Raw genomic sequence first — 18570 nt, forward strand, 5'->3', positions numbered from 1 at the left:
TTATGTATAATAGAACCCAAGAATAAAAGAATAGAATATGACACAGACGATATGAGCTCGACAAAGTGACGGGGACTCAGGAGAAAAGTCCCCCGCGAAGTTTGGGCGTATGCCTTTTACCCCCTTTGTAATTTATCTGTCGATCACCCCTCCTACTTCCTGTTCACCTACACTCCTCTCCTCTGCGATATTGGAAAGATGGACACAACACCCCCTGAAGAGCACATCCCCAAGCCTGGAGAATGGCCTGTTGATCCTCAGGAAGACCTCCCAATCTCAGAGGACCGACTCTGGGTGGACGGATGTTTCGACTTCAGTCACCACGGTAGGCCCGCCGATTTTGCATTCAATTGCTGTAACATGAGTGTTGATCTCTTGGTATAGGCCATGCTGGAGCTATGCTTCAAGCTCGTCAGCTTGGAAAAGCTCTTTACGTCGGAATACACTCCGATGAAGCGATCCTTGAGAACAAGGGTCCAACTGTGATGTCACTGGAAGAACGGTGAGTTCGCAACACGGATACTTGCAGCATAGTCCTCATGCTAATTTCAACCCTCTTCATAGTGTTGCTGCCGTTGACGCCTGTCGCTGGGCCACTCAGAGTGTCCCCCACGCCCCCTATGTGACCTACCTACCTTGGGTCTCCCACTACGGTTGTAAATACGTGGTGCACGGAGATGATATTACCTCAGACAGCGACGGCAACGACTGCTATCGATTCGTGAAAGCTGCTGGCCGCTTCCGCGTCGTCAAGCGAACCCCTGGAATCTCGACCACCGATCTGGTCGGCCGCATGTTGTTATGTACCAGGAACCACTTTGTCAAATCAGTCAAGGGAACCCTCTCTGGAAAGGAAGGATTTGGAAGTCCCGAAGAGCGTCAAGCTTCTGCCACAGACCTCCTGCGCCGAATCAAAGATTATGCCACAGATGAGAGCGGGCTGCAGCCCGGCCCGCAAGTGTGGACGTGGAGTGGCTCTGGTACCGCTAAGTTGGATCATGTGCTCGAAGAGGCTGGCCAGTTCGAGACCTTGGTCGATGGAAAGGGACCCCGGCCGGGACAGCGCATCGTTTATGTCGACGGAGGATTTGATCTCTTTTCGTCCGGTCACATTGCTTTCCTTCGCAAGGTGACTGAGCTCGAGGAAGCAGAGGCTCGTCAACGTGGCTGGTACGAACCAGAGCAAGCTGAGAAGAGACTCAAGGAGTTTAACGAAGACTATGCTCCGGCCTATATCGTCGCAGGTATTCATGATGACGACGTGATCAATCACTGGAAGGGACTGAACTACCCCATCATGAACATATTCGAGCGTGGTCTGTGTGTGCTCCAATGCCGAGTAAGTATTTAAATTCCGTTGCGCATCTTCTGGTTGCTGACATCTTTCAAAGTACATCCATGCCGTCGCATTCTCGGCACCCTTTACCCCCAGCGAGGCATACCTGAAAGCCATGCCATGGGGTACTCCCGATGCTGTCTACCATGGACCTACCACCTTCATTCCCCTGACCTACGATCCGTACACCGATCCCAAGAAGATGGGTATCTTCCGGGAAGCTGAGCAGCATGCGTTCCAGCACGTGAATGCCGGCGAGATCGTCGGCCGAATTTTGAAGAGTCGTGAAGCTTATGAAGCGCGGCAACGGGCCAAGCTGGACAAGGCCGTTGCCGAGGATTTAGTGAAATCACAGGAGGCCGCCGCCGCAGCTCAGTAAGCAAGCTTGAGGGAATACTAATGTAATGAAGATCAACTGTACATAAGCTATAGACCTCATCAACTGAGGTTCCTTTTCTTTTGTTCTCTTTTCTCTCGAGCGCCTGATTCATTCTTTCGCATGGCGACTTACAATCAAGCTACATAGCATGGCAGGAGAGAAGAAAGGCTACATGAACCTATATGGGTTATAGACCCCCAGCGTACAACCTCCAGGGCGACTACTCGACATTTTGACAAATGCATCTAGAAGGCCATGGAAGGACAACTGCCATTTGTAACAAGAACACTATCTGACCAGCAGGTATATTATGACCAGAGAAAACCGATATAAATAATTTTACAGACTGTCAAAAGGTGACATCATTCAGACCCAACTATTTATTCGTCGGCCGCAACGAGGACACCCTTGGTCTCAAGGAGCTTAGCAAGCTCACCATTCTGGTGCATGGACATCAGGATATCACAGCCACCAATGAACTCCTTCTCGAGGTAGAGCTGAGGAATGGTGGGCCATTCGGAGTACTCCTTCACACCTACAACACAATTAGTGATTTGAACCCGCCAGTCTCGGATAAAGAATTCCTACCTGAGCGCAGCTCTGCGTCCTCGAGAACGTTGAAAGCAACGAACTTCTTGGGGTCAACACCCTGCAGGCCGAGGATCTGAATGCTGGCGCGCGAGAATCCGCACTGCGGTGTCTCGGGGGTACCCTTCATGAACAGGACCACGGGGGCGGAAGAAACAGCCTTATCGATGGCGGTGCGAGTCTCGTCAGAGATCAGACGGGCATGGAGAGCAGAGGGGATGGAGGGGCCCGTAGGGAACTGAAGCGCGGAACGGACGGGGCGCAAGAAGGTTGGCCGCGCGACGGGGCGGAAAGCCTGGGAGTGTCAGTCAGATAAACAAGAACAGGAGATACCGTACTTACCGATGCAACTGCCCTGGAGAACATTATAAAGATTGTGTATTGGGGGAGAATATGAAAGAGAGAGGAACAAACAATAGCCGCGGGAAAGGGAACTTTTAATCAGCGGCTGGCGGTTGGTCTGCCGATCTCCACTTTGATATATAAGCTCGGACCTGCCTCAGGTTGCATACTCTCACACTTCTTCTTGACCTCTCTCTCTCTCTCTCTCTCTCTCAACTTCACTCGCTTTCTCATTCTACTAAACACATCATGGACAATTCCCAATTCGTGGCTCAACATTACAGGGATGATAACAAATTTCACATCCTGTTGGCAGCCTCGGGCTCTGTTGCCACCATCAAACTGCCCAATATAACGGCGGCGCTATGTCAGAATGAAAACGTTTCCGTCCGCATCATAGTCACAGAGGCCTCAGAGCAGTTCCTCATGAACCAGAGCTCAGAGCAACCAATTCTTGACTCTCTGCGCCAAATAGAGGGCGTGGATGGGATATATCGTGACCAAGATGAATGGTCCCCGCCATGGACGCGCGGGGGCCCGGTCTTGCACATTGAACTTCGTAAATGTCAGTAGAATTGACATGAATCACAAAATTTAGCTGGACTAATCATCCACTAGGGGCCCATCTTCTTCTGATCGCTCCAATGTCAGCAAACACCATGGCAAAGATGACCAACGGGTTTGCGGACAACCTGCTCCTATCAACCATCAGGGCCTGGGATACGACGGGGCTGGTAGACAAGGACTTCAAAAGTCGGACACCCAGGATCTTCGTAGCCCCAAGTATGAACACGGCAATGATGATCCACCCGGTGACCGAGAAACAGCTCAAAGTGCTACGCGATGAATGGGGCTGGAGTGAATCAAACCCACAGGGCTGGGTGACGGTGCTGCCGCCAATTGAGAAGAACCTAGCCTGTGGCGACGTGGGGAGCGGAGGCATGATGGAGTGGAAGGACATTGTCACCGCCATCGAAAGTTATATGAAGTCGGTGCAGAAGCCATAAGCACCCAAAGCAGGCTGTTTGTCACTGATATTATTACATTCATTATTGCGTCAAAGTGGCCTCTAGCGGCCTCTCCTCTGCGGTATCATACAATCCAAGGTACTGCGTCGCATACTCAGCGAGCAAACCCAAGGAGATTCCTCCTCCGGTCAGCAGGCATCCATTTTTGAACCACCACCAGCAGTTCTTGACGCTCTTCAATTGGACTTTCCAGATCATCAGACCAAGTGAAAGAACGGCACTGCCACAGCTACCGACGAAAAAGACAGGGCCCGCGCCGGCAGCAACGCCGGCAGCTGCGAGGAGGGAGACCTGGGTCACTGCCAGGCCACTCAAGACAGCCTTGGTGTTGTGTTCGTGGCGGAGGGCAATGGACTTGATTCCGGCTGCGACATCGTCTTTGATATCCATGTGTGCATAGATCATATCGTACAAAACTGTCCAGGCAATACAGCTGGTATACAAGGCCCCGGCCGCCATCAATGCATCGTGATTAGCCAGCAGGTCCACCCCTAAGGCTGGGAAGCCCATGATCGCTCCCCATGAAAAGGCAAGACCCAGAACAGCCTGGGGGTAGTTGGTCACGCGCTTGGCGAGAGGGTAGGCCAGCACAATTGGCACACTAGGAATTCCATACCAAAGGCATTGAGTTGGGAAGGACATTAGGACACCCAGTCCAGCCAAGAATTGTGAACCGGTGAAAACGAGTGCCTTGGGCGGCGAAAGTGCACCTCGCGCAATAGGGCGGAACTTAGTACGCTCAACGTGAGGGTCCAGATTCCGGTCCCACAGATCGTTGACGGCGCAGCCTGCACCCCGCATGATCAGCGCGCCCGAAAAAAATAGGGCTGATATCCCGAGGACCTGAAGGGGGGCGGCGCCAGCCATTGGCGCGGCAAGGAGGGTGGAGAAGAGAGTTGGGAAGAACAGGTAGTATGTGCCAGTAGGCTTATCCAAGCGTACTAGTTCCGCATATGGAATCCATGCTTTTGGCAAGGACGCGATCAAGCCGGTCTGTGGGGGGATGTAGTGTGTGGCCGGGTTCTTCTCCGCATTGTCCGTCTGGGATGGCCTCACGGGTGAATTGACAGAGTTGCGTCTGATTTGAATTGATGATGTGTGCGATTTGGGAATTGAAGGAAAGCGAGCGTGTTTTAATTGCGAGGAACAGGCATTGCGAGCGAGTGAAGATAGGCGTCGAGTGTATAGGCCGGTGACGGTGACCTTGGTCTGCGCAGACAACCGGCCGCGCAAGAGGTGGGCGCTAGACAGCATGGTGAATGTTAGTGAACCAGCTGGGTCAATGAATGCAATTCATGTCTGGGAATATTGCACCGAGGATCCAAGATTGCGGAGGTTGAGAGAGCTCCGGGAATTATGCAGGAAAACCGCCCTCCGACTAAGCCTATTTGGGGGAAGTATAGCATCCAACGTCTAGTTGAAAGAGTATACAGAGCAACCCCGTCTGTGGGCAGCTCCGAAGAACAATTTTAAAGTTACCGACAAGGTCAAAGATCTAATTTCAATATTACTAGAAGGGATGAAAGTGCGACAAAGACTGTATTCTTTGTTAGAATCCAACGAACGCAACTCCGCCCACTCCGAGAAAACGGTTGATGCCTCAGGTGTCATGGCGCGTATGGAAGTAAACCCGCGCTCCCCTCCGCTTCACAATCAAATCGACTTCTGTCCGTTTTATATCCTTGACGTTCTCTCCTTCTCCCCCTCTTCCCCTCTTACAATTCATCCTGACTACTCTCCAACTTCTTCTAGATGCTTTGACATCTTCCGTAACCGCCCTCGGCCATGAGCCCATCTTGTACTATCTGAACACCGAGTAGACAGCGCCCCCTCTGGTGCTCTCCTCTGCGCCATGCCTGCTCACAGGAGTCGCATGGCGTTTGAGCCTATGCCACCAGGCCTCGATATCAATGCGGTCGTCGATTCCACCCCCAACTTTGAGTTTGCGATGCGAATTACTTGCGACTCAGTCAACCAATTTCCGTTGGCAGACTTCGAGAAGTTGGTACTGTACCAAGTCGTTCTCTCCGGAAAACCGCTTGTTATTGAAGGGTTCCAAAGTCACTTAGACCAAGAGCTCTTCTCCGAGAAATGGCTTCGTGAACGTTACTCGTCCAAAGGTAAGCTCCATTCTGGGAATCGACAACTGCCAGCTCGATACTGATCACCTTGGCGCCTTCAGTTGAGGTCGTGCGCGACTTGACGAAGAAGAAAAATGCCTTTTTCAGCATAGGCCACTACCTCGAGAACCTACCGCTCCTCGCACGTCAGATGACCGCGGATCACTACGACCTCAAAGCACGCCAGCGTCTGTACATGAAAGACATCGACTGCCCGCCGGAATGGCATCAATACATTGAGGACATAATCCCACCATCTCTTTTCTATCTCAACGAGGCACCCAAGGATTTTAAGGGCCCTGCCTCGGGAAAATCAAATGTATCTGAGATTCCGCGAACTGCGGAACAGCAGCTGATCGCTCCGGCTGGGGATCTGATGAGCAGCCTGCCTCCAAATATGCGAGCCGAAAATTTGATGTGCTACATTGGCCACGAAGGGACTTATACTCCGGCACACCAAGAAATGTGTGCTAGTTTAGGTCACAATCTCATGGTCGATGCTTCCTGTCGAGGCCGAGAGAACGGGCAAGCGACCACGGAGGGCTCGTCAATATGGCTCATGACTGGCACCAAAGATCGGCACGTGGTTGCGGAGTATTGGCTGTCTGTCCTCGGTCATGACATTGACATCGAGGATTTCTTTGCTCCCTTGCATGCTTGGCAAATTGCACCGTTCACTACCTTTGTGGTTGACCAAAAGCCCGGTGATTTGATCCTGGTGCCACCACTGGCCGCTCATCAGGTGTGGAACCGCGGAACCCGCACCATGAAAGTTGCGTGGAATCGAACGACGGTTGATACCCTTGAAATGGCCTTGAATGAAGCTCTACCCCACGCAAGGATGGTGTGTCGTGATGAGCAATACAAGAACAAAGCCATTGTGTTCTTCACCCTGGAACGCTACTGGAAATTATTACAACGGGCAAAAAATGTCAAACATCCCGTCGTTGATCGAATGTGGGTGGACTTCAAACGACTGTTCAATTTGTACAAAAACATTCTGTTGTCCGAGAGCTTTCCCCTGAAGAAGCTGGAAAAAACCGTGGAATTCACCGAGTACCAGAGCAACGTGACTTGTTCTTTCTGTCGCTGCAACATCTTCAATCGATTCCTCACCTGCAACGGCTGTGCAGATGTGAAACACCATGGAGAAGAACTGGGTGCGTATGACGTATGTATGGACTGTTACGCGATGGGTCGAAGCTGTGCATGCATCTCAAAGCTTCAGTGGGTGGAACAGTTTCCCATCAAGCAGCTGACCGAGAAATATGATTCATGGCGTCGACTCATCGTTTCCTCAGACGAGGATGACAAGGAGATCAAGCACAAGTTTCCGACTTTCGTGGTCGCCCGAGGACAGGCGGGCAAAAAATCAATTGCTCAGATATGCCAGGAGCAGCTGGCCCGTCGTCCGTGGATTGATGCTAAGAATCCCCAACCGGTTACCAAACCGACACGGAGACAATCAAAGAAAGGAAGTGACCCGGATGACGATGACGACGAAGACGGTACGCCTCGGAAGAAGAGAAAGACTCGACCATCGATTACCAAAAAGCCCGAGGACACGAATCGTTGTCACGTCTGCCTCCATCAAGAAATGAACTGGAAACTAGCAACTTGCTCAAATTGCGACCAGCGGTACTGTTACGGCAGTCTGTACCGGGCTTTCGAGATCCTCCCCCACGAAGCAATGGAGAAGCACCACTGGCTGTGCCCCAAGTGCCGAAAGGTGTGCAGCTGCGGCGCTTGTCAACACGATCCCAACATGAAGCCCTACGAGCCAAACTGCACAGTACTGGGTCATGACACCAGCTCGGTCGCCGATCCGCGCAGTATTGAATCACTAGTCGACTTCCGCAAATCCAATCTCTGGTGGCTTAAGAAATTCCGGGGCGATGATGTACATGGGCGCATCGAAAAGCGTCAACGCGAGGCTCAGCAGGCTGAACTTGAACGACACATCAAACTGCAAGCTCAAGGGTTCAAATTCGAGACAAGCCCGTTTGATCAGCCCACTCAGCGCGGTCAGAACGGCCACCAAAATGGCTACGATGCAGACATGCCTGTCGATCCATCCCTGATGGAAGAAATGCACCCTGGCCATGACTTGGTTCTTGCGTGAAGGCACGGCTTTCTAACTCCGGTAATGGGACGGCGTTCCCTTGTGTGTTCTTGAGAACTTTTCTTGAGAACTTTGAATGACAGCGTTTCCAAGGTTGCTATCATGTTTTATCGATTTGTGATATCCCAAGAGCTCGACTCTTCCGCGACGTGTTTTTTTTCTCTTCTCTTTTTTTCTTTCTCTGTGCTTGATACTGGAAACATCATTTGAATGCATCATCCAACTGCCTTTTTCCCCCTGTATTGTTGTCCAGGCTACTTCCACTTTCTAAAACATTGATTGGCATTGTGGCCTTGATACTCTCCGCGGCCTCTTGAGATCCCGGCTCCGATTGTGACTATGAACTCTGAATAGATTTGATATCATTGAGACAGGAGATCAGCCAAATGCTATTTCTCGCTTGCTACCCAGCTAGATAATCCCTAAGCACCTTTATATTCATACTGGAGATTCTTGAGGGATGCAAGGTCAACTGAGCGCATCACCCTCTGAGCGAGTAGGACGGTTGCCAGGAGAGCTGTATAATCTGGTAAGCCCGGTGACCTGAGATGAATATGGAACACACATACCCCCAGGAATTAAATATAACACCGGTTGGATGCCATAAGCCCCAGCCGACAAATAGACCAGAGCCAGCAGCAAGGATATAGCACTAGCTCCCGGTACCAAAGCAGCGTGAATTTGAGCCATACGTTCGTTGTGGACGTTCATGGGTTTCTTGCCCTTGAGATCTGGCTGGAGAGGAGAGCATCTCATGATATAGGCCGTGGTCACCAGCGAAGTTAGGGCGAGAAAAGAGTACAGTCGTTCCAGCTGACTGAGCGGTGATAGCACCGAGGGAACAAAGACGAGGGTTGCCATTAAAGGAAGAGCCGTGAAGACCATCTAGCAAACTTAGCAGTGGAAACTCGATTGTATAGGAATTGATATGTACACTGTACTGGGCGTTGCGAGCATCATTCTGGCTCTGTAACTGTTCGATGACCCGTTCCTGCTCTTCTTCATCCAACTCCTCACGCTCATCCAGTTCCTCCGGATATCGAAATACCTTGCGTAACCTGACTGCCATCGTGAAATGTGTAGAAAGGTCGAAAAGTAGCTGATTGATCGGAGTGTGTTGTGACGTCCGATGTTTGTCTTGTTTGCCAACATCTTTTCTTCCGCAACTTGCGATCTTTCCCACCTCTCCCCATTCCACCACAAAACCCCTCAGCAATGGTTTTCTCACGAATCTTTACCCGGCGCGCCGCCCTCGCCCGCATGGGCCGTCCCACCATGCCCGCCCGACGCACCCTGATCGCAGCCCCCGGACCGAACGCCGGACCTCTGATGGAGCGACGCGCAGACCGAGAGCTGCCGAACCCGAACGGCAGCCGGACCTGGTTGCTCACACTGCCAATCTTCATTATTGCTAGTGGAGCTGGCTTGCTGGGTATCTTCAATTACCAGAAGCAATCGTCCAGCATTGTGAGCAGCACGCTGTATGCGCTGCGCACTTCCCCGCGGGCCCGCGAGATTCTGGGTGACGAGATCTACTTTGCGCAGCAGATTCCGTGGATTAGTGGAGAGATGAACCAATTGCATGGACGGATCAATATCTCGTTCTGGGTGAAGGGTACCAAGGCCCAGGGCAAGATGAAGTTCCGCAGTATTCGGCCGGATCGTATGAGCTACGTGAGTCCGAGTCCTACCCGTGCAAGCCTGGCTACTGGCTAGTCGTCTTGTGATATACGAAGCTAATTGTGCATTCTCTAGTTCCACACTGAAGAATGGAGCTTGGAGACCGAGGATGGAGAGGTGATCGAGTTGCTGGACAAGAGTGCTGACCCGTTCCGACGGGAGTGAAGTATAGCAGCGTGTACAGATAAAGTAGTGCATTGGCTTTGGCGTTTTTGGGAGATTATTTATGGGACAATTCTGTTATGTTGTCCACCTTGAAGCCCCTGAGGGGCGACTGCCATCGAGAGGAAAAGAAGGATATCATTTTTTGTATCATATACAAACGCCGCTCAAATAAAAACGATATCGCGCGTATGGTGTAATAGTACAGGTCAGAGCCAAAGACGATTCTCCAATTAAATTCAAGCAGCTGCGGGAGTGGCCTCCGCTTCAGCCACGGCCTTGACTGGCACTTCGGGCCAAGGCTTCTTGATGGCGTCTTGGATTCTCACAGTGCAACCCTTGGGACCACTGATGGCACCTATATTGGGGAAGAAATCTGTTAGTCCCGTGCCACAACCAAGGAAGACGATTCACCTACCGCTGACAACCACGATACCGTTGGCCGAGTCGACCTTGAGAATCTTCAAGTTCTGCACAGTGTTCTGGACGTTGCCCATGTTTCCAGCCATCTTCTTTCCGGGGTACACACGAGAACCACCACCCTGACCGGGGCCGGAGGAACCCATAGAACGATGCGTTAAACTGACACCGTGACTACGGTCCTGACCACCGAATCCGTGTCTCTTCATCACACCAGCAAAACCTTTACCCTTAGTGTTGGAGCGGGTATCGACGTATTGTCCCTCCTGGAACCAACCGGCCTCAATGCTCTCACCAACGGGCAAGAGACCCGCCTCATCCTTGACGCGGAATTCGTAAATGTGACGCTTGGGCGACAAGCCGTTGACGGAGAAGTGGCCCAAGAGCGCCTTGGTGACATTTCTAGGGTGCTTCCAGCCGGCACCAACCTGCACAGCCCAATATCCGTGCTTCGCAACGGTCTTGTGCGAGAGAACTTCGACACGATCCAACTGCAGAACGGTACAGGGGATACGCTTTCCGGTCTCAGGGTCGAAAATAGCGGTCATGCCCTTCTTAGTTGTAATGGCACCGGAGCGGAGGGGCAATGAATTGGCCTTGCGACGAAGAGCGGCTTCGGGAGTCGATTCAAGAACTGGCAGACCGGGGCCGGCATTGTAACGGCTGGGTTTTGGGGGTGTGAGTGATCGAATACCGAATGACCGGGTAGAGACTGGGGTGATCAAGGACCCCCATAGGGGCGACTGGAGTGCTAAACGCGGCGACATGGCGAATTATGGAGGTGTCGATGTTGTCGAAGGAGCGCGGGAAGTTTTTGGTGCATGGCGCTTAGTCATCACGAAGTATACAGATCTGCTTTGGATCTGCATCTTTTGGACAACATCAACTTCCAACTTCGACTTCTCTGGGGATATCTCACATCTCTACATCTTTCAAACAACCCCGGACTTGATATATATGACACCGATCATCCGTCTCTCGACCTACTAGCATCTTCCACATGAACCCGTCCTAACTCCGATCGGACCGGAACCCGAAAACGCCGAGAAACAAAAAAAGATCCCGATTCCCCAAGTCCTCTCCCAACCACAAACAACATGTCATTCCGTCCAACACTCATGTCAAAATGGATCTCGCGTCCAAGCGAGATCCTCTACCGTACCACCTTCAATAACATCCCATCCCGCGCATCGCGGCCCATCTTCGCGCAAGCACAAGCGCAAGCATTCCGACGAACCCTCACAACAACACCCTCAGCACGACTCAAGCGCCCAACCCCGAGCACGCTCTTCCCCAAACAGCGTCTGAACCGACGCTACAATTCCGGCTCTAGCAATGGCAGTGGTAGTGAGAATGCAAATGGACAAGCCGGACGCACGGAGAAGGCATCCCTATCTGAGCGACTGAAGAAGCTGTCGCGGGAATACGGATGGGCTGCGTTGGGAGTGTATCTTGCGCTATCGGCGCTTGATTTCCCATTCTGCTTTGCGGCTGTGCGTCTGCTGGGTGTTGAGAGGATTGGACATTATGAGCATGTAGTTGTTCAGTTTGTGAAGGATAAGTTCAAGGCTGTTTGGCCGACTAGTGATGAGTCGGATGGACAGGGGAAGTTGGTTGAGGCTGAGGAGAGGAATAAGGATGAAGCGAGTAAGTTTTGGCGCATGCGAGATGTGCTTTTGAATCTCGATATGAAATCGATACTGACTATTTTCGATGGCAGGCATTTGGACACAGTTGGTGTTTGCGTATGCGATTCACAAGAGCTTCATTTTCATTCGAGTGCCTTTGACGGCGGCTGTGTTGCCCAAGGTTGTGAAGACACTACGGGGATGGGGATGGAATATTGGCAAGAGGAAGCCTAAGAGTACTTGAAATTAAAGCATAGCGGGACCCATTGTACATTATCTTAGCCATTTAGCTCTCTAATATTGCTTTCTCCTCTCTACAATCCCAATGTCGGTAAGCCAAACCAAAACAGAAAACAATCCAAAGCACCCAAGCTCGTAAACTTCGTGGATATTAAGTGAACGCAACCCGGTTACATGTCAATCATGTCGTTAAACCGAAGGATGCCGTTGGCTTTCATGACGCCGTTGACACCATCCGGCATGCGGTAAGCCCATTCTGCAACGCCCATTGGGTCGGTAGGCAGTTCTTCGACTCGGTCGGACTGGCCAGTCTCATCGGATGTGTCGGCCACCAGGACGAGACCGAGCTCTTTGATGGTTTCCACAAGAGCCGGGACGACATTCTGGAAGCGGTTAGTATGGGCAGGTGAAAAAGAGTCAGAGGAAACGAACCAATAGACTAGATCTGCAGATCAATCCCATGAAGTTATTGCTTTGGGCGATACGTGCAGACTCCTTGATAGACATCGATGCGCGACCACTGCTGTCGACATGAGACATGGAGTCGACATTGCCAGCAAGGTCACGGATCTGGCCAAGGTCATTGCAGAGAAGAACGGGATCTGATGAAAGTCAGTGATGGGTCATTGTCAAGGGGGTTGGTAAGATGCTCACAGTTGGGTTGTTTCCAGTTGAGTGCACTACAAATGTTGGGGTTGTATGAAGTGAATGCAACAGAGCGCATGAAGTCGGGGTTCTGATCTCTGGCCGCGCGAGCGTGGTCAAAGACATCAGTCAGAATAGCATCCGCGAAAGTATTGACATCTGCCAAAGAAGTCATGACGAGTTTCTTTTCGTCTGAAGGGGTTGGGTAGAGAAGAGAGATGTTGACATTTAAGTCAATCGGGAGTTGGCGGAGGACGTCTCGTAATGACAGGAACGAAGCTGCGATGAGACGGTGAGTCTTGGGCATATCGTTGGCTGCATCTGTGGACAAGAACTCGAGGATCTGAGATTGGCTGATACCGCGCTCCGCCGCCATGGACTGGAACTCCGCATAGGTCAATTGGCACACCGGGATTTCGATTCCATGGTGATTAATCAAGAACTGCGGGTACAGAACGGCAACACGATCCCGAGTCAACTGCACAAAGAGCTGAACATAGTCGCCTGACAGACTGGATCCGGTGACGAAGCCGTTGTGCTCTGAATCTTGCGCACTGGTTGCCTTCCAATATGTGGCAAAGTGGGTGATTTCCAGGGGATCGCCGTGGTACGGCTTGATAACCTGGAAATTGAAGCGCAGCTGGCCGATACCACGGAGTCGAGGATCGAAGAGAGGGAGACAGGCTGAGCCGGTGCTGGAGGTCTCGGCGCGGAAGATATCTGGGAGGGCAACGCTCTTCGCGATGACCTTTGAGCCAAATGTAGGGAAGATCTCGAAATCCACAGCAAAGGTGTCCAGTTGATCTATGTGGAAAGAGATCGAGCGTGCATCTTCCTGCATGGGGAGCATGATAGTGCGTGGAATCACATCGGAGAGCTTGGAAGATATGGTCATACGAGCTGCCGGGTGGCGACCAGCCTGGTCGAAGGCAATAGAGCTGACATTGTTTTGGTCGAACAAAAGCTGGATAAAGACCTTCTTGTCGAGGAAGTTGTGGCCGTAGCGACGGAGCGGAATGATGGGAGGTGGCAGCTCGAGGTCTGGGATACCATCGATCATCTCCATCTCGGAGGCACTGGGGTCTGTAGACATCGGCTCACCCATGAGACCAGGTTCTGACATCCGAACACCGTTCAGGATATCAAGCGGTCCCATTGAGGCTTTACCCCGGGCTGGCTGGGCCCAAAGCAGAAGCATACATTCCAGATGCCCCTCCCAGGCAGCATAATACATGGCCGACAGACCCTTTTCATCTGCGACTTGTGAGTCCACGCCACACTCAAGAAGTGTGCGTAAGCAGGGAACACAGCCCTCGCTGGCGGCATGGAACAATGGAGTCCATTGGTAGAGCTTATCCTTCTGGTCAAGATCTGCGCCGTGGTGCTTCAGCAGTAACAGTATATCGGGCGATTGTGAGGCACGCGCAACCATATGTTGGGGGTAAAGCCCCTCGGCATCAGGCAGCAACTTGGCGTTGCGCTCAAGCAGCATCTTCACAATGGGAAGGGAGCCATGTTGACAAGCCAAATTTAAAGGAATATGATCTGGCTCCTGCATCGACACCGGATCAACACGGGCATTGCTCTGGAGCACATGTTGGGCGCATGCCAGCTGGCTCTTAACAATACTGTGGATCAAAGGTGTGAAATTGTCATGGTCCAGGAAATCGACCGTTTCGGGGCCTGCCTGGAGCAAGTCCCGCACCATATCAGCGCGGCCGTTCCTGCAGGCATAGTGGAGAGGAATGCGACCATAGACATCTGAGCGGGAGAAGTCCACAGACGCCTTGAGACCAGCTTTGAAGACGAAGTCCCGACCGGAGATGGCAGCTTCGTGCAGACAGTTGCGCTCGTTGATATCGTCTTCGGCGTGGATGTCCACCAGTCCGCTCTCCAACAGAAGCGCAAGCACATCGTCCGAAAAGCCGTTGATGGCAGTCAGGAAAGTGCGCGTTGCACGCTCGCGGGCATCAGGTAATGTCTGTAACCGCACCAGCCATTCTCGTAGCGTCTGTAGATTGCCTGTGGATGCAGACTGCAGCATCTGAGTGTCTAGCTCATCCTCTTCGCTGCCGGCAAAGGTGTTACGGTCTGCCGGACGGGAGGCATCGTATTGTATGTTCTCTCCCTCGGCCCAAGCCTCCAGCTCGAGTCGCGCAGTGGTCGCTCGGTCTGCAAGGTCGCGGAGAACCTCTCTGTTGAAACACGGTTGAACTTCCACAGCACGGTGGAGATATAGCTCTTTCATGCGAGATTTGGAGGTTTTATCCCATTTCTTGAGAATTTTCGAGACAGCCGTCTCGTTGATCTCGACGAATTGTTGGAGTTTGTTCAGGTCGCCGTCGAATTGCTGGAATCCTTCAAATAGCGCAACGAAATTCGAGGGCGCTTTCGAATTCGAGCCGGTGCGGGACTGTATCACCCGCTTCTTATCTACCAGTGTCTTCAAACGCAGAGTGAACTAGAGCAAGCCTGATGAGTCTCCGGACAAGTCATATATTGTGTTGGGTTGTATTGGGTGTGGCCATACCTCTTGTTCCTTTTGCAAGTAGAAAGCATTGACTTTCTCAATCTCTCGTTCCTACACAGACCGATCAGTTCCATCCCAGTCACGAGGGGAGTCAGCTCATGTCACATACCAATCTGAAGAAGAAGACCTCCTTGTTTGCGCGCAAGGCAGCCTGAGGATCCGCATTGTCTCGTGCGATTTCCTCGGCGGTTCTTTGTGCGGGGATGTTGGGGGTGGCACTCAATTGCTTGATAAGCTGTTGCGGGTGTTAACAGCCTGTCGATGCTTGTGTAACCCCGCCATTGACTCACCTTCTTCAAGGCCTTGTAGTTCACGAAGCTCGCGGCATATTCAGGGAGATCTAGCTGCCTGCGCTGGATCTGTTTGCCGAACTTCCTGGACACTGCGTCAGGACCAGTCACGCAGAGGAATGGTCAGGCGGGGCTTACATGATGGTCTCTCGGAGAGAGCTTCAGCTCTCCCGAGCTCTGGGAAGCGAGAGAGCGCAGGGGTACTCAGACGGCGCTGAGGGGTGAATTGCTCTGTGAATGTACTCCGAGTGAGGGGAAGACTCCGGGACAGGTCTCAAGTAAGAGGGTCAACTCGATATCGCGGGTAATCGGGTGTATCACAGGTGTGACGTTGCGTCGCAAGGTTCCCATATATGAGAAGAGGGGGAAAGCTCAAGAGAAGAAGCAAAAAGATAGGAGGGGCAATGAGCCCAAAAAAGTCAGGTACCAGGTACCTCGCCTAACTCCCCCAAAATCCGAAATGTACGTATAGTATATAAAAGCGCGAGAGTCGGGAAAGGATCGAAGGTGGCTAGTGGGGAGCTCTGGGGGGAATGCCCCAATCACCGCGAACAGCCGACGCACGTTGTCGGCTCACTGGCTGTAGGTCGGACAATTTGCTGGCCTCCGAACCTCGTGAACTCTGGCCTCTTGACTTCTTCAATTGCCTTGTGCTGTGATCAGCTGATATGTTAAACGGAATAAGCCGAATGGACTGGAATTGAGCTGAATCTGGCAGTTCCAGGCTGATTACCTCACTGATTACCTGATTACACCCGACTTATCATTCTGCCCGGAATGTCCGCCTGTTTGCATTTGGACTTCATGGGACTATAAGACGAACAGGAACAAGGATAAACTACACAACTACAATCTAATATATACTACGAGATGATCTTCTCATGGTAAAGGCTTTTTCTAGTAAGTTCTCAATTCCTATACCAGTACAGAACAAGTAACAGACACCCGTATGTCCGCATGGAAACTCCACGCTTAGCAGGAAATGTACAGCTCCTTACACAAAGACAAAACAAGCTATGCAGCTGGACCAGATGCGCGGGATATATCAAAAAAACAAAATGGCAAAATCGAAGCCAAGCGCGGCCAATTAAGGGCGGGAGAAGAAAAGAAAGGGGAAAAAAAGATGTAGGGGGGGATAATAGAGACATGACGAAGTGAAAGTCCATCGCGCCGGGAATTGGAACGTGAGAGACCCGAAGAAAAAACTAATGAATGTAGTCGGCGGTGGAGAGAGCGAGAAAGAGAGGGGGAGGGTGAAAGAAAAGGAGTGTCTGTGTGGGAAGATGCCAGGCCGAGCTTTTGGAAAACAAGAAAACGAAGTATTTGCAAACATCAGAAGTTCTGGGCGATACCAGCGTTTCCTTGTCGTGGGTAAACGCCGGGGTTTTCAATGCGAGTATTGCGGCGGGCCTGAACATCTCGAATCACGGGCTGGTAGTCTTCACCACCGTAAGCGCCGTGGTTGTTCATATCCCCGTAGTAGGGATTCTCGCCGTAGTAGCCCCCAGAGGGGTGTGCAGCAGACATGTGGCTTTCCTCCGAGGCTTCGGAGCGGTTGGCGGCAGAGTAAGCCGACGAAGCATTCGAAGGCCCACGGTGGATGTCACCAGTGCGGTTGTTAGCAGCCACGGGGGCCGCACCCAATACACCGATGGGCTCCATTTCACCGGAGTCCGGTCGAGCGCCATCGGAATATTGCACGGTGCCCTCGCTGGGGGTGGCACCGTGAGACATGGGGAGGCCACCCATTCCGCTGGAGAGGTTGGTGGAGGCCTTGCGGCCGGCGGAGGTAGTACCCCATCCACGATAACCGGAGGAGGTGTCGTCCTTGGTGGCTACGACACCTCCCATTCCGGGAAGGGTGGGATCGTTGTTCGGGTTGAAACCGTATTCTTCGACTTCCTTGCGGCGTTCTTCCTCATTGGCCTTGTTCGCCTTGCGCTTGCGCCAGAAGAAGAGCGCGGCCAAGATGATCAGGGCGACCGAGACGACCGGCACAACGACTGCGACGGCAATGGTGCCATTGGTGGAGAGACCGGAAGAGGATGCGGCGGCGGTGGAACTCGAATCTGCAGCCGAGCTACCGGTCGAGGATGCGGTCGAGGAGGCACTCGTGCCGGGTTCAACTGAAGCCGTCGAAGTCACATATACCACGGTTGTTCCACCATTGCTGTTGCTGGAGATTGAAGAGAGAATCGTCGTCTCGGGACTTGATGTGGTGGACGGCGCAGTTGTAGTCGAAGGCACCGAAGTAGTACTGGGTGCCTCGCTCGTGGTCGAGGGGATTGAGGTGGTCGGGTCAGCGGTGGATGAGCTGCTCGTCGTGGGCGCCGTGGTGCTGGTGGTCGGGGCTGCGGTGGTAGTGGAAGAGGTGGAAGAAGTGGACGAGGTCGATGAAGTTGTCGCAGCCGCCGCCGTAGTTGTCGGCTCTGCAGCAGAGGTCGAGGTCGCAGCAGCGGCGGTTTCACTGGCGCTTGCGGAGGCGGAGGTGGCAGCGGCGGCTGCGCTCTCTGCAGCGCCCGCGGCGTCGGCGGCAGTCGAAGCAGCCTTGGAGGACATGATGGATGATATCGGAGAGATGGGATCCAAGCGATCCTCGACACCCGGTATTTAGCAGACGATGGCTTCCGGATTCGGAAATGCCTGGAGGTGTTAAAAAGAACCGAATTGGATCAAATGTGAACGAGAGACTGGACGCTTTGGGACGCGTGTAAAGAGTGGCTTCAGGGGTGGAAAAGAAAACGGGGACTTTAGAACAGCATTTCTCCACCAAACATGAAAGAAATGAAACAAGACCCAAAAGAAGAAAAAAAAGAGCAATGAGAAAAAGAAGTCAAACCAACTCACTCAGAGGCTCCAGACAGCCATGGGAAGAGATGTGTGTGGAAGAGGAGGAAGAAGTGGGAAGTGGAGATTTCGTACGATCGCAGCGTATCCGCATTCTTAGTGTATTAATAGAACGTCGTATCTTACATCGGATTTGACTACTTTACTATTAGACTGGACTATATTATTCTTAATTCTGAGCAGATCACTGTGAAGGTAGTAGATCATATGTAG

General features: G+C 52.2%; 11 protein-coding genes across 11 annotated transcripts; 5 read left to right on the forward strand and 6 right to left on the reverse strand.

Annotated features, from left to right (window-relative positions):
* Positions 1-198: 198 nt before the first annotated feature.
* On the forward strand, positions 199-1715 carry N7506_012136 (ethanolamine-phosphate cytidylyltransferase; the record flags this gene model as incomplete). The annotated part of the gene is made up of 4 exons (XM_056961427.1): positions 199-325; positions 385-502; positions 565-1339; positions 1392-1715. 4 exons carry the CDS (start codon positions 199-201, stop codon positions 1713-1715), a joined length of 1344 nt encoding a protein of 447 aa, XP_056805961.1.
* Positions 1716-2095: 380 nt separating this feature from the next.
* On the reverse strand, positions 2096-2669 carry N7506_012137 (monothiol glutaredoxin GRX5; the record flags this gene model as incomplete). Its single annotated transcript, XM_056961428.1, has 3 exons — positions 2096-2250; positions 2304-2598; positions 2646-2669. The coding sequence occupies 3 exons, from the start codon at positions 2667-2669 to the stop codon at positions 2096-2098; spliced, it is 474 nt and encodes a 157-aa protein (XP_056805962.1).
* Positions 2670-2894: 225 nt separating this feature from the next.
* Positions 2895-3652, forward strand: N7506_012138 (putative flavoprotein; the record flags this gene model as incomplete). Its single annotated transcript, XM_056961429.1, has 2 exons — positions 2895-3210; positions 3264-3652. 2 exons carry the CDS (start codon positions 2895-2897, stop codon positions 3650-3652), a joined length of 705 nt encoding a protein of 234 aa, XP_056805963.1.
* A 42-nt stretch (positions 3653-3694) lies between these two features.
* On the reverse strand, positions 3695-4927 carry N7506_012139 (putative para-hydroxybenzoate-polyprenyltransferase Coq2; the record flags this gene model as incomplete). The annotated part of the gene is made up of 1 exon (XM_056961430.1): positions 3695-4927. One exon carries the CDS (start codon positions 4925-4927, stop codon positions 3695-3697), a length of 1233 nt encoding a protein of 410 aa, XP_056805964.1.
* A 598-nt stretch (positions 4928-5525) lies between these two features.
* Positions 5526-7915, forward strand: N7506_012140 (putative JmjC domain protein; the record flags this gene model as incomplete). Its single annotated transcript, XM_056961431.1, has 2 exons — positions 5526-5793; positions 5856-7915. The coding sequence occupies 2 exons, from the start codon at positions 5526-5528 to the stop codon at positions 7913-7915; spliced, it is 2328 nt and encodes a 775-aa protein (XP_056805965.1).
* Positions 7916-8337: 422 nt separating this feature from the next.
* On the reverse strand, positions 8338-8984 carry N7506_012141 (uncharacterized protein; the record flags this gene model as incomplete). Its single annotated transcript, XM_056961432.1, has 3 exons — positions 8338-8432; positions 8485-8800; positions 8850-8984. 3 exons carry the CDS (start codon positions 8982-8984, stop codon positions 8338-8340), a joined length of 546 nt encoding a protein of 181 aa, XP_056805966.1.
* A 146-nt stretch (positions 8985-9130) lies between these two features.
* Positions 9131-9760, forward strand: N7506_012142 (cytochrome c oxidase assembly factor 1 family protein; the record flags this gene model as incomplete). Its single annotated transcript, XM_056961433.1, has 2 exons — positions 9131-9589; positions 9671-9760. 2 exons carry the CDS (start codon positions 9131-9133, stop codon positions 9758-9760), a joined length of 549 nt encoding a protein of 182 aa, XP_056805967.1.
* A 236-nt stretch (positions 9761-9996) lies between these two features.
* N7506_012143 (mitochondrial 54S ribosomal protein uL3m) lies at positions 9997-10944 on the reverse strand (the record flags this gene model as incomplete). The annotated part of the gene is made up of 2 exons (XM_056961434.1): positions 9997-10115; positions 10176-10944. The coding sequence occupies 2 exons, from the start codon at positions 10942-10944 to the stop codon at positions 9997-9999; spliced, it is 888 nt and encodes a 295-aa protein (XP_056805968.1).
* A 330-nt stretch (positions 10945-11274) lies between these two features.
* On the forward strand, positions 11275-12049 carry N7506_012144 (uncharacterized protein; the record flags this gene model as incomplete). Its single annotated transcript, XM_056961435.1, has 2 exons — positions 11275-11824; positions 11898-12049. 2 exons carry the CDS (start codon positions 11275-11277, stop codon positions 12047-12049), a joined length of 702 nt encoding a protein of 233 aa, XP_056805969.1.
* Positions 12050-12215: 166 nt separating this feature from the next.
* Positions 12216-15861, reverse strand: phoC (uncharacterized protein; the record flags this gene model as incomplete). Its single annotated transcript, XM_056961436.1, has 8 exons — positions 12216-12428; positions 12478-12647; positions 12700-15151; positions 15221-15271; positions 15330-15455; positions 15511-15602; positions 15649-15724; positions 15772-15861. 8 exons carry the CDS (start codon positions 15859-15861, stop codon positions 12216-12218), a joined length of 3270 nt encoding a protein of 1089 aa, XP_056805970.1.
* A 981-nt stretch (positions 15862-16842) lies between these two features.
* On the reverse strand, positions 16843-18069 carry N7506_012146 (uncharacterized protein; the record flags this gene model as incomplete). Its single annotated transcript, XM_056961437.1, has 1 exon — positions 16843-18069. The coding sequence occupies one exon, from the start codon at positions 18067-18069 to the stop codon at positions 16843-16845; it is 1227 nt and encodes a 408-aa protein (XP_056805971.1).
* Between the last annotated feature and the right edge of the window lie 501 nt (positions 18070-18570).

This window comes from Penicillium brevicompactum (genome assembly GCF_028827555.1).
Source record: "Penicillium brevicompactum strain IBT 35665 chromosome Unknown utg000009l_segment0_segment0, whole genome shotgun sequence".
NCBI classification, from domain to species: domain Eukaryota; kingdom Fungi; phylum Ascomycota; class Eurotiomycetes; order Eurotiales; family Aspergillaceae; genus Penicillium; species Penicillium brevicompactum.